We start from the raw sequence: 14,041 nt of genomic DNA on the forward strand, positions 1-14,041 counted from the left end.
AATCTTCAAAATAATCATTTTTTTTGTTCATTTATTTAGTTGCATTTATTAATATCTTACAGACCGCAGTGTAGTTTATTGAAATTTGTTCAAGGAAAAATATTTAATTGGTGTAAACAATTAAATCTTCAAATAGAGCAAAATTAGTTGCAAAAATTTAAAAAAAAAAAAGAAAAAAAAGCTTTTTTTAAAGTTTATAAATACAAAAATCAAATAAGAGCTAGGTCGTAGAGAGAATTTGTAATCTGACTCAACTAAATAAAATAAACTAAATAACCTTTTCCTAACTTTTCAATAAATTCTGCATTCAAAATAATCATGTCTATAAATCGGAATTGTAAAAAAATTAGCCCAACTCCGATTATGAAAATGATTTAGAGGAATGTTTATAATCATGAGGATAGAAATATTACTTTTATTAATCTTACTACAATCGTTTAAATTATTACTTATTACAAAATTAATTTATAATCTTTAAACGTTTTTGAGCCTATTTTTTTTTTACTAAAATATTAAAAAAGCACACATAAAGCTATTGAGACTGAGGGACAATCTAGCTATTGATTTCCTGGAAACAGCAAAACGTTATGATTAAATGAAAATAAATAATATTAATTGCGAAAATATAAATCACCTTTGAGATAAAAAAAAAAAGGGGGTGAGGGAACTTAAATGTTTCTGTTACTTTTATTATTCTTTGTAATTCATTCTATTTTCACTTTCAAGGCGATCTTTCAAAACTATTTCGTATTTTTACAAACTTTAATTCCTGATTTTGATTATTTTAAAATTAATATTGTCTATGGAGCTGTAATTATTTCTAAAAGCATAAATACATTACAAATAATAAAGTTAAACGAATATCTTTTAGATTGATAGGTTCATATCATTGACGCATAATTAAAAATATTTTTTTTTTTTTTTGTAAAATTACTTACTTTTTAAATAATTACATCCTAATACACTTTTATAATTAAAAATGTATTTATAATTATGATTTCATGTCAATCCATGTTAACATTTCACCAATTTTTATAGCAAATAATACATATTTATAAATTATTTAATTAAATATTTAACAAATAAGGTATCCTTCAGCTCATAAAATTCCTAAGTCAAATTTATTAAGCTAAGTTCTAAAGGTAAAAATTAAATTTAATGTATCATGGTTAGTTTCCTTCAATATTTATTACAGAATCAGCTTGGGTTAAGACATTTATTTGTTATGCGTGACTGTGCATTAATATTTTTTACAAATGCATGTCTTGAATCTAAGATTAAATGAAAATTCCAATATATTATAGGTCGGTGATTGGCTTTCTGAAAAATTTGGAGTCGAAAATTTCAACTACCAACTCTACAACTATGGTTCGAAAAATATGAAAAACTGTTTTAAATAACTAAATATATAAAACTAAATATGTTAAACTAAATATATAAAACGATTAATTGTAAAAAAATGTATTAAAAATTCCTACATGGGTTTTTTAAATTTATATTTGGAGAAAGCATAAATTATTAATAGAATAAACTTTATATTGAGAAGAAAGAAGAGTTAAAATATCTAAAAAATATAATTGATAAAAAAAATTGACTTTTTTATACTAAGAAATTTATTTGTAGTATACTCTATTAAGACGGTTAACTGTAATTAGCATTTTTTCCCATTTTTTTTTATTATTAAAATCTTTTGAACACTTATCTCTCACTTCCTTTATGTTAGTCAATAACTATTTTAAAGTTGCTTAAAGTTAAAAAATTAAAAAGTTGAAAAAAACGCATGAAATTGTATCTTACTTGCTGCAGGGTTCCCACGATCTGGAAAATTTTTCAAAGTGGTCGCAAATGTGAGATAAAACTAGATATTTTAAGCAGTTAAAAATATTTAATTTAAAGGAAATATATATTGGAAAAAATAACTCAAGAATCGAGTTTACGAGTGAAAGATAAATTTAAGCATTTTTCAGTAGTCTTGAAAAATTTTAGCTATCACTCATTCATTATTTCCAGTTTTTTTTTTTTTTTTAAGAGTTTCATTTAATATAAAATTTAATAATAATCATTTAATAGAAAATTCTTAGTTGTATGGTGGAAATAATAATAATAAAAATAAGGTTGAAAAAATATTAATAATAGAAGAAATAATAATAAAAGAAATAAGGCTTTTCATACCTTCAAAATTTGACGTAAATCAGGCACTTATGCACCAGTAATAAAGTCGGACATTCGTTGATCATGAAATATCGATGCATTTCACTCAATGAGATAGATATGAATAACTCTGTATCAATTTGCCCTTTACAACACTATTCTTAATATGCTTGCAATAAATTTTACTTATAAAGTTTTTTTTTCTTCAAAAACCGTACTTTAAATTACTTTCAGATAGAAAAATTTAAATAAGAGAAGTTATTTAAAAAAAATATAACACAATGAAAAAAAATACCATAAAGCTTCAAATTTAAACTACTGAGTTCCACACAAAATTTTCTCCACCCTCATACAAAGAATTCGAAATTCCACATTTTTTATTAGATTTTACAGTAATTACAATTCATTTTATGTAACATAAATGCGAGTGAGTACAATGTGGAATATTTTTAACTAAAGAAAATTTTGCAGATACTAGACTTAATAGTTTTTTTTTTCTAGACTTAATAGTCTTTATAGACTTAAAATAATTTTTTTTTCATATTTTTTCGTTTTAAAAATTTTCTTATTTGGTTTTTTCAGCAGTCAACTTATACACCTGACATACCAAAAATTACAAGTGCGCAATCAAAAATATAGCGGGTCGACTTATATAACTGGTATATACAATATACAGAATATTATATTTTTACAATTGGGTAAATTATGTTATAAATCTTCATTGTAGTCATTAAACTTATGGTTATAAAAATAACACTTGCTAAGATTAATTTAAATCATAAATGTATAGTTTAATATCATAAGCACAGAAGTTTCGAAATAGGCTATCTTACAGAGCGTGTAGATACGTTGATCAAAAAATGACGTTAATAAAGTGTGACAAAATAAAGATTACAAGTGAAGCAGGATGTAATGAATGCTATTCGGGGGTAATTGTGAGCCCAAGTCAAAATTCCAAAAAATGTCGTGAGTTTAAAAAAGAAAACAAAAAAAGAAAAAAAAAGAAAAAGCGTAAATTGAAACAAATGTAAACAAGGTTTTTTTTCCTTTTTCTCAACATTTCTGAGTTTACTTTTATATTTAAAATTTTTATTTATATTTAAGAGTTATATTTAAAATTTTACACATACCTATACCATTTACACATACCTATGATGACCATAAGAAGTAATTAAAATTTACAAATATGTTTTTCTGGAGTTTATGATTGTAACAACTATTTACTGATAAAAAATGAATATTTATCATGAATATAAGCTTATAAAGTATCTCTCTGGCTCTCCCTTACAAACAAATGAAAAAAACTTGAAAATTTGATTTCCGGAAACTTCTGTGATCAATGATTTTTTGAAACGTCCAGTGATTCTCAACCTTTCTTTTGTGGCGTCACAATTTTAACGATTTCGAAATTTGCCGGCACACAATAAAAAAAAATTAGTTTAAAAGTTGTTTACTTACCTATAATACACTGTGTTAAATAGTTAGTGATAATAATTTTGAATGTGAAATAAAATAATATGTACAACAAAAGCACGTTTATTAAAAGATAATTATTTCTTTCGACTAATTTTGTATTAGTTGGTAACAGTTATTTATTTTTTTGCTAGTTATTAATTGTTAACTTGTTTTCTATAGTTATTAACTGTTAGTTTTTCTACATTGCTATTTTTGTGTGATTTCTTGTTAACTAGTTTTTTTGCTAATTAATTGTTAGTATGTTTTTTTGTTAGTTATCCTTTGCTAATTCACTTTTATAAACTATTAATTGCATAGCTTACTTTAATGATTAGCTTTTATTTCCGTTTGAAAGTCATATTTAGTTTTTTTTCTTTTGTTAATTAATAATTTTAATGGTCATTAAATTTTCTACTTATTTCAACATTTTTTGAAATTGCCATAGACAATTTAAATTTAAATGCTTCCTTCTTATTTTAACTTATTTTGAGATTGTCAGAGACAAGACAATCGATGACAAAGATTTTCAAGCTGTTAAAGCCCGGAAAAATTGTAAAAGTATATATATATAATATTATATATATATATATATATATATATATATATATATATATATATATATATATATATATATATATATATATATATATATATATATATATATATATATATATATATATATATATATGATATTATACATAATATACACTTTTCTTTAGTTTAAACTTTACTCGTAATAAAAAAAGCATTTTAATTTTTATTGTATCATTTCTAATATTTGGCGACACATTTTAAAAATTTGGCGGCACAGTGGTTGAGAATCACTGGTCTAGACCTTCGATCTCCGGAAACTTCCGGAGATCGAAGATCACTCTGTTAGCGAAAAATCCGGATTTTTTCCGGAGCACAATCAGCCCTGACTATTTAAATATTTTTATCTAAGAAAATCAACTTCTGGAGTCGACTTGCTAAGAAAAGAATTATTTATTGATTTGATAATAATAAAAAACACGGTATTTTGATCTGTTCCGCAAATAACCAAACAATTTGTCGATTCGGGAAAATCTATTCAGCTTCAGTATTTTTCATTTTGGAAAAGCTATGAGTTTTGGAATTATTGGCTACATCTGAAGTTTAAGCACATCATAAATAAATGCTAATAATTAGGCTAATAATATGATAATAATTAAATGCTAATAATACGTAGCGGGTCCTAAAACTTAGCTGGGTCCAGTTATTCAAAACTAAACAGAAAAAAAAAAATCTAGGTGTATATATGTATAAACTACAGACGTAACTTATGATGGACGATGGGAGCTACCTAAAACATTTGCAGCTGTTAATGTTAAACCTTGTCATTTTCAACTACACCTAGAAGATAAGAGGATTCCTAAGTCAAGCCCAGCAACCTTATCAAGTCGACCAAATTCGATTTCGTGAAGAATTTTGTAGTTAAAACTAACGCGTATTCGTGGGAGAAGAGAAAAACCGTCCATTGTTAGCCTGACGGTAAGGGAACTCAACCGGATAGAAATTGAACACATTGCATCGCTACCAATAGATAATTTTATTCCGTTATGCTTCAGTTTTATGTAAGCACGAATAATAAAATTTCCCGAAAAAAGTTTATTATGTCAGAAATTAAATTTTTTTAATATTATTTTATGGATGTGTCCTTCTTCTCAATCTTAATGTAACTTTCTGTATTATTGATTTTATTATTTGAATTCTTCAAAATAGAAAATTCGAAAGACTTCAATCTTCAAAGAAAGACAACCAGAAAATAAATAACTTATCAAATGCGAAAAACAAGAAGATTTTCACCGACATCAGAATTTTTCAATTGAAATTGTGGGATTGATGAGAAAAATTTAGAGGAATCGTATTTCACCACTCTTAATGACTTTTTATCATATTTCTTTTATATTACATGTATAAAAGTAACAATTTAAAATTTCTTAAACTAAGGAATCTTATTCGAAAGTGAATAATAAAAAAAGAAATTTTTTTAATTTTATTTTTCAGTTTCAGTTAATATGTAATTAAGATGTGCTAACGTCCACTGCAGATTGGTAAGCAAATATATAAATCTTCAACGACGATTAAGTGCACTATTTCCATCCTTTTTGTTAAAAACCTTTAAGGTCGTAATCAGCTATATGGAATTAATAAATGAGAAGTCATAGAAGGGGAGAGGCGAATTCGTGAAAGCAGGACTTTAAAACTAGTTTATTATATGAACCTTATTGACCCTACCCAATATTTATTTCTGAGATCAATTTTTGAACTCAGAAATAAATATTAGGTTGGGTCAATTTTATTGAAGGCAAATGCATATAATTGATTTATTACATGGCAGTTTCTTCCTGGCACCCCCCCCCCCCCGAGGCTTGCTGAAGTATTAATAAAATATCAGAATCTAGATTTCTGAAAAACCATGAAAAAAAGATTAAATGATTGAACCCATTAACCCTTTTCTGTTGACACTAGATAAAACTTCTTTTTAATAATTAATTGAAGACTATAGGTGTTATTTATAGAATTCGAAACAGAAGTTAATACCGAGAAATTATTTGAGCAAAAAATATGTTGAAATGTTAATTATTAGGAGTTCAATAATTTTTAAACTATTTAGTGCCTCTGAAAATTAGTTCGTGGATATCAATGCATTAAATGTTTACATAAGGCGTTTTAAATTGTTACATGCGTAAAATTATTACATTTACAAAATCGGAGTTCCGTCGAAAAAAGTTGGATCATACAGGGTTTCATAATCGAAAAAAATTTGGGAATCGCTGTCGTAATACATACTTTTTTACTTGATTGAATGCTCTTATTCTAAAAAAATTTTATTTATTTTGAATTTTATTCACCCTAATTATTAATGGAAGTTACTATTACGCAATAATTTAAGTCATAAAAAATTTAGTTTATAAGGAATATTTTTTCAGTCATGAAAGCATAACTTCAGTATTGCAATGGTAATAAATTTCCTCTAAGTCCCATTGAAGGGGGTGTGATAATTTCAGATTGCTCAGTTGAATAGAAAGAGAGCGGTCTTTTCTAGAAGATGAACTTTGACATTGATGAATTTTTCCCCCAGTGCAGCTGTGGGCTTAGGCTCCTCTAAGGCTGTGGGAGGAATGCCTTCTAAGAAAAAGATCATGTGATGCTTTGGCAAGTTTCCCGCCTAACACGCCAAAACTAACGTTTTGATTGGTTCGATAGAAAAGCGCGCACTTCTGTCTTTCAATATGGCTGAGTGGAAAGTTTTGCAAACTGTTTTTTTTTGTAAGAGTTTTTATTTGAATTAATAATTTATTAAAATTGTCTAATTTGTAATAAATATAATTTTATTTCTTAATTTCAAACTCCTTTTTTTTGTTAATTCAAGATTTGTTAATTAAGATTTGTTAATTTGCGATTATTAAAAAGTTACTGTTTATTTTCCCCCTTCTCTTTCGACTCGAAGTTTATTCGTAAATGAAGTAAGTTTTTTTCCCTGTATTTTAAAAATTTTATAGTGTATAATTTAGACGTAATGCATCTTTATTTTTTACTAATTATTGTTTTTTTTTTAAAAAGTAAATATAAATTTAAAGTTAGTATAATTTTGCTTAAAATTTATGTTTAAAAAAAAACACCATTTACTTTGCTTAATTTATTTAAATAAGATCTAAATTGTATAGAGTATTATAATGTTTAAATACTGGAAAAAAAAGTATTATGTATTCAGTTTTAATATAATAATTATTTTGTTTAGAAATCGATAACCATAAATTGAAGTTTAATTAGAAATTTCTCCGAGAAAGTTTAATTCAATTAGTTATTTAAAGAAAAAAATAGTTTTGTTTCATTGAAAACGTTACCTTAAAAGCATAGTATTTAATATGCAATAAATATAAAAATTATTACGTTTGCCAAACTTTCCATTTCGAATTAACAGTCAAAACTTAACAATTTTAAAATGGATTAGCCTACTTGAATAGAGTTTCCATAAGTAAGTGTTTATTTATGTTTATCTTTGATTTTCTACTTCGTTATCCTTGTTTCTTTAAAACCCAGATTTTTCACTCTTGAACTATGTTTACATTTTGCATGCGATTTTTTTTCTATCTTCTGTACCTGTTATTTCAATTTCCTCCCCGTTCCTGATATCACGACGGTAACACCGTTCTTTTTTGGTCCTCTCCTCTTAGAGAGCGCCTTTTCTTTCCCCCATCTTCCCCCTTTCCGTCGTGATGTCATGATCGGGTTTCTCTTTTTCCTCCTACCCCTTGGCGACCTATCCAAATAGGTCGCCAAAAAATTGGCGGCACTTGGCCTTGCCGTAGTTATGATAATAATCCCAAGAAACCTCTTTCTTGCTTTTTTCAGCAATTTAAATGTTAAGTCAGAGTTGCCAACATGTATTAAATGAAACTTTTAAATCCATTCATCTTTGGTATTTCATTATTTAAGTTTTAAGTGTCTCTGTTTTTAAAAAATTCAGAGTATTAAATAGAAAGTAGGTAATTCTTTTTGACGTCTATGTTATATTTGTATGTAATTGTAATTTATTTAGGAATTTTTCTTCGTGAGACTTTTTAATAATTCAGTGGACTATTTGCTCACAAATTGCCATTGTAATATATTTATTTATTGGTTAAGTTGTACTAAATTCTTTAATCAGTTTTTTTTGTACTTTATATTACGCATAATGATTCAGTCAATACTCGTCGTGCATTGGTTTTTAAAAAATTTCCGATTTCCAAGGTGCCAAAGAAATTTTAAAAAATATGCATATATATTTAAGTGTATTGAAAGTGCTGGTCCCCATCTGTTTTTTTTATTTAGTTTCCCTAGGCCACTGCCTGGAACTTGTAAAACTTGGTGATTATTTTGGCCCAGGAATGAATACGGAAATCATTCCTTGTATTTTAAAAATAATTTTTCAAAATTCGTGTTTATTGTTTATAATGGCGAGGAGATTTCCGTATCAGTTTTTGAGGTCATGAATATTTTTAAGGCATAGTTAGAAAAAGAGAGATGTAGAATTCTTTTCATAGGGGATTTATTTCCTATAGGTAGCCCATTCTCAAGAGTCACGAGGCAGGTCTTGAGAATAGGTGCCTTTTTTTGAAGGCTCGAAACATGTTGTCTTTTGTTACTATCTTCATATTTTCTCTGAAGCTAATTAAGTTTTACTTGATCAAGTACATTTTTTCGCTTTAGGTTCTTGGAACTATTTATTTAAATCTGGGATATCATTTAATTTAGATCATTTGTATAATGTACCACAATGTAGCATAGTCAAGAAGAAAAAGATAAATATTAAAAAAAATCAAAATAATATTTTTAAAAACCATGTTTTTGTAGTGGAGAATAATAATTAAAAAAACAAAAATTTGAAAAGCATGGGGAGCATGAAATACATAACAGTAACAGTATGTGTGCTCATGAGAATATGTGTATGTATATCTGTAATTGTATCTGAATGTGGATGTGCATGTGTATGAGTAAGAAAATGTGTATATGTACTGTTATGTATTTCATGCACTCCACGTTTTTCCAATTTTTGTTTTTAATTATTATTCTCCACTACAAAAACATGGTTTAAATTTTTTTTTTTTTTTTTGATGTACTCACATCCAAAATCTCAATTTTTTCACTCACTATACACAAAACATTTCAACTGACCTGTGACACTAATTTGAAATAATCAAATCGACAACAAAAGACAATCGCGAAAATATTATTTTTTCTTTAATTTTATTTTACTTTGTATGTCTTTTTTCTCTTCATTTTCATGCATTGTCATCCAACTCTGAACTATGTGCCAAATTTGAAGTCTGTAGCTAGTCGGGAAGTTAGTTTAAAATCGATTACAAAATTCCACCCGAACAGACATACACGAAGGCAAGTTGATTTAAACGTGGTAAAAAAGCTGATGGAGATATTAGTAACAGATTTAATATTTTCTTTTTTTCTAGAAAAAAAGAGAAAGAAACACGTTTGAAATTTTTTTTTTAGATGGTCTAGAATTTATGAGTGTTAATTGTATGTATTCTTATTATTTTAGTCAGCAGAAGGTCTTCAATATATTTATGTTAAGGAAGTGTCTGATCCGAATACTGGTTTGAAATTGAGACTATTGAATCCTATAGTATTGCAGCTTCGACAAGATCAAGTTATACTTGCATACCCTTTCAAATATTTAAGTGTAAGTATCCTTCCTCCAGAGGTTTTTCTATGCAAAAACAGATTAATATGCAATAAAAATGTAAATCAGAAAAAAAAAATTTTATTCAATTTTTTATTATAAATACTTAAAACATTTTATGATATTGCTTGAATACTTTTAGAATGTAGTTTTATTAACCAGAAACCTTTTGATCAAAAATACTTAATAAGTAAATCCTTTAATCAGAATCAGCAAAATTTCAGGAAGTTCAGAAATGGATTTTTCTGGATAATAGATCTTTATGGTAAGCAAATATCGAAATATATGCAATTTAATAAAATAACTAAATAAATGATGATTAAGATCAGTATTCATACAATAACATTTAGCTGTAATTTAAATGACATTTAATTAGCCAAAAATACTTAGTGTGAGAAAATAAGTGTCATTAATAAAATATCAAAGAAAAACAGGATAAATTCTATTTTGTATATTATGAATAAAGGCATGTTTTTCTGCTTCTTTTATTTAATGTGAAAAGTTAGTTGTGCTGATATTCAGATAAAAATAACATTAAAAAACAAGCTGCAAATTGGAAAGGAAAAACCAATCCTATTTAATTGTTAAAAAGTGTCTGAAAAATAAATCTTTCTCGTAAAGAGAAGTCTTTGTGTTGTGGTATATTTTGTATTTAATTCTAAAGTATTTTTGGAAATAATTTCAGGCTGTAAATGGAAAAGTTTCTGAAATTGTTGTTAATAAGGAGAATACAAAGAATTATTCTGGTTGTGATGACACCAGTTCTATAAGTCCTACATGTGGAATCAAATTTGACAAAGGGATGGCTGTACCCTATAGTGAAGTAAGTTAAAATTATCTCTAATTAATGATAATATTGATAATGATTAACTTACCTCACTTATTAATAGTGAGGTAAGTTAAAATAATCGCAAGTTAAAATTATAAAATAAACTCATTATTTTTTTTAAAAAAAATTATCAAAGATTAATTTTTGTTTTAAATAGTAGTTTGTTAATATATTTGTTTATATACTTGTGCTCAATAACAGTGGACTTTCAATATAGTATAGATCAACAGGATTTATTGATGTATTTCAATATTTTTCTAATTGAACGGATTCGCACTGTTATTACTTAAGACAGTAATGATACCCAAATTTAATTTATTAACGATAATTTTGTATGAGATAATTATCGTTATCAACAGTACTTATAAGATATTGTCATAGTTGATTTTGATTCTCACCAATCAATGTTTGTTGAATTTATAATTATCCTTATTGATAATACTTGTGATACGATATCGTATTTGTTAATTTTTTTAAATATTCATCTCTATAATATCGTTGTGGTTAATTTTAGAATTTTTAAAATATTAAAACTGTTAATTTTTCAATTTTAAAAATATCACTGTCATGATGTCTAAAAAAATCAATATTTCACAATGCATCGACAAGTTCTAATTCATGCATATTTTTTTGTTTTTGTTTATTAAGTATTTATACAGAGCTCATTCTAGGCAAAAAATGGGCATGGTGCAAAATTTTAAAAAAAGGGCATTGTTATTCTAAAAAGGCAATAATTTCTTTCTATGGGCTTTACACTTTCTATTAAAAAAATTGTCAATTAGTGAAAGAATTTTTTTTTTACTCTACTAAAAGTAGCAAAGCAATCATATTAATTACTAATTCTTATTAATAAATTAACATATATATCGAGTTAATGAGTTAATTAGCTCAGTAACTTATTTAAAATGCATGCATATACTAATAAAATAATAAATGTATGTTTTTAAGTGTCTGTAGTTATGATTTAATAATTAAAATGATTAATAATAATAATGATTTAATGATAGTGGAAGTAACTGCAAACTTTCAAAGACAAGTGCAACAAGTGGGTGTGATGCCTATTTTTCCTTTCCCATATAAATCTATGTATTGACAGCAATGACAAACTAAGTAAAAAGAGTTGAAAATATCAAAAGTTTAAGAAATCCATTCTAGAGTTTGGGGGGAAAATAATGAAGGGTTGAGGAAAGAAAGGGCAAAAATGGTATGGAGTCTATTACATCAGGGCACTAATTTACTTCAGGGGCAACAGGGTGGATTCTTTTGTCTAAAAGGGCAGCAGGGTGCTGTGCCCTGTTTATCCTGCCTAGAATGAGTTCTGTATCTATATTTAATTGATCTATGTTTTAACTTAGGGTTTCCCAATCTGTGGATTCTGCACCAAAGTTGGGTTGCTAGGATTTTGCATTGTGGATCTCTAAATTGTGGTTTTTGTTTTTCTAAATTATATATCTCGCATTGTGGTTCTTTTTAAGCTTTAAACATTTTTCATCTTAAACACATTAAATGTAGATGTGTTTTAATAATTCTATTTTCATTAGATGTACCACTTCACCTCAAAATTTTGCTTTTTTCTTATGATTTCCTTTAAGAGATTTCGTTAACAGTTCTAAAATTGCAAAAATTTAATATCTTGAACTGAAGAACCACTCACAAATTGTATAAATTTGATTGAAATATCCTATCACAATCTCTTAATTCATTTTCATGCCATCAAATATTTATTCTCTTTCAATTTATAAAGCCTTTAACATTTAATTAATCAAAGTTAAAGCAATTTCTTTATTTCTGGCTCATGGGTTGCGATTGCAGCATTTACTTTTCAACAGCTGAGAAAATATTGATTTGATTATAATTTTCCGTAGGGATTTTGTTGTTTTTGCCCAGAGAAGCCAATGAATGTAAAGCAAACTCGAGGAGGTCAGGACTGTTCGCTTCAGATTGGTCCACAAGATGCAAAAAGGCAGAAGTATAAAGCCAGTGCTCATTGTTTGCACTTCAGTGACATTTGGTAAAAGTACCGTTACTATGTTATTTCTATCTTTAGAAACATTATCTGATTAATTTTTTCTTAAATATATATTGTTTAATTTATCTGACTGAGACTAATACAAGTTAAATTTATCCACATTTTTTGCAATAATAATGATAAATAAAAAGGATATTTAAACATTTTTTTATTCAATAAAGCTGATATTTTTTAAATTTCTATTTAACAACTTAACTGCTTTTAAGCTTGAATGTCATTTCTTATACTAATCATCGTATTTGCCCAGCATTTTCACATATTTTACTTAGTAGTGTTTCTAATCGATTAGATTAGAAACACTAAGGTTAGACTTTAAAACCTTCAAGGGCAGGTTTTTCCACTTTTTATTTCGACGGGAGATTTAGAAGAGTTTGTATTCACTTGTTCAAAGTATTATGCTTTGCAAATTGTATTTCTTTCCAATTTTGTCATGAAATAAAAGAAAGGTAGGTGACAGTTTGTGGCTCATGATGGAATATAATACTAATATCTCCATGTTTTGAAATATCTCATAATAAAGCTGTATTTTGAAAAGAAACAAAAATGTAAGTGTTAAAAAATTATGGATTTTCTTTTTTCCTATCCCCTGTAAACTGCTCTTTCTAGTTATATACCTTCTTCAGAAAAAAATCCAACCTTAAAAACGGTTAATCTAAAGAAACGGTTAATCTGAAAAAATTGAGCAACATTGCGTTTAGCTGTTTGTGAGTATTATGTAAAAGAATTCCTTTTTGGTTTTCTGATGTCATTAAATTCATTGTAGGTTTTCTGTGAGTGCTCTTGGGGATCCAATAATCATCCATAATTTATATTTGCAAGTATTTAACCAAAGGCATCTCACAAATAGGTCTTCTGTTTGGGTTTCATTGACACAAGGTCAACAATTCGAATTAGGACCTAAAACGCCATCGCAGTACGATGATAATCGAACAGTAAGAACACTTTTTCTTCTTATTTCTATTCTTTATTTTCTATCTGTAATCCATTAACTGTAACAAACTCAGTTAATGATTGGACCTTTTTCAAATTGTTGACATTAGGTCAATAATTTGAAATATATAATAAAACTTGAGTGCAGTACAATGATTACATTTAAGAAAAGGCGATCCTAATTTGGACTAAATCAACAACAATCTATAAGAAATATGAATTATAACCTAAAACTTTATTTCAGAATAATCATAAGTTACATGTATTATTTTTTTTATTTACTTTTTTATTTTATTTTTTTTAGGTTTTTTTTCCTAATCCTAATTTGGACTAAATCGACACAATCTATCAAAAATTTGAATTATAGCCTAAAACTTTATTTCAGAACAGTCATAATTAGACTAAAATTTACATGCATTATTTTTTTGACTTTTTTATAATTGTT

General features: G+C 26.6%; 1 protein-coding gene across 4 annotated transcripts in view; it reads left to right on the forward strand.

The window, feature by feature from the left end:
- LOC107455013 (hapless 2) overlaps positions 1-14,041 on the forward strand; it is a 50,420-nt gene that overhangs the window by 9,070 nt on the left and 27,309 nt on the right. For 2 of the 4 annotated variants that reach the window (XM_087154117.1, XM_087154116.1), the window contains exons 2-5: positions 9,668-9,808; positions 10,494-10,631; positions 12,503-12,648; positions 13,430-13,598. In XM_087154117.1, coding sequence (XP_087010243.1) covers positions 9,668-9,808; positions 10,494-10,631; positions 12,503-12,648; positions 13,430-13,598 — 594 coding nt within the window. Of the gene's footprint in view, positions 1-7,328; positions 8,114-9,667; positions 9,809-10,493; positions 10,632-12,502; positions 12,649-13,429; positions 13,599-14,041 lie in introns of those variants that run through there. The other 2 variants (XM_087154118.1, XM_087154119.1) reach the window with 2 other exon arrangements.

Source organism: Parasteatoda tepidariorum, chromosome 10 (genome assembly GCF_982258835.1).
Source record: "Parasteatoda tepidariorum strain Cologne lab strain chromosome 10, Ptep-v5.0, whole genome shotgun sequence".
NCBI lineage: Eukaryota > Metazoa > Arthropoda > Arachnida > Araneae > Theridiidae > Parasteatoda > Parasteatoda tepidariorum.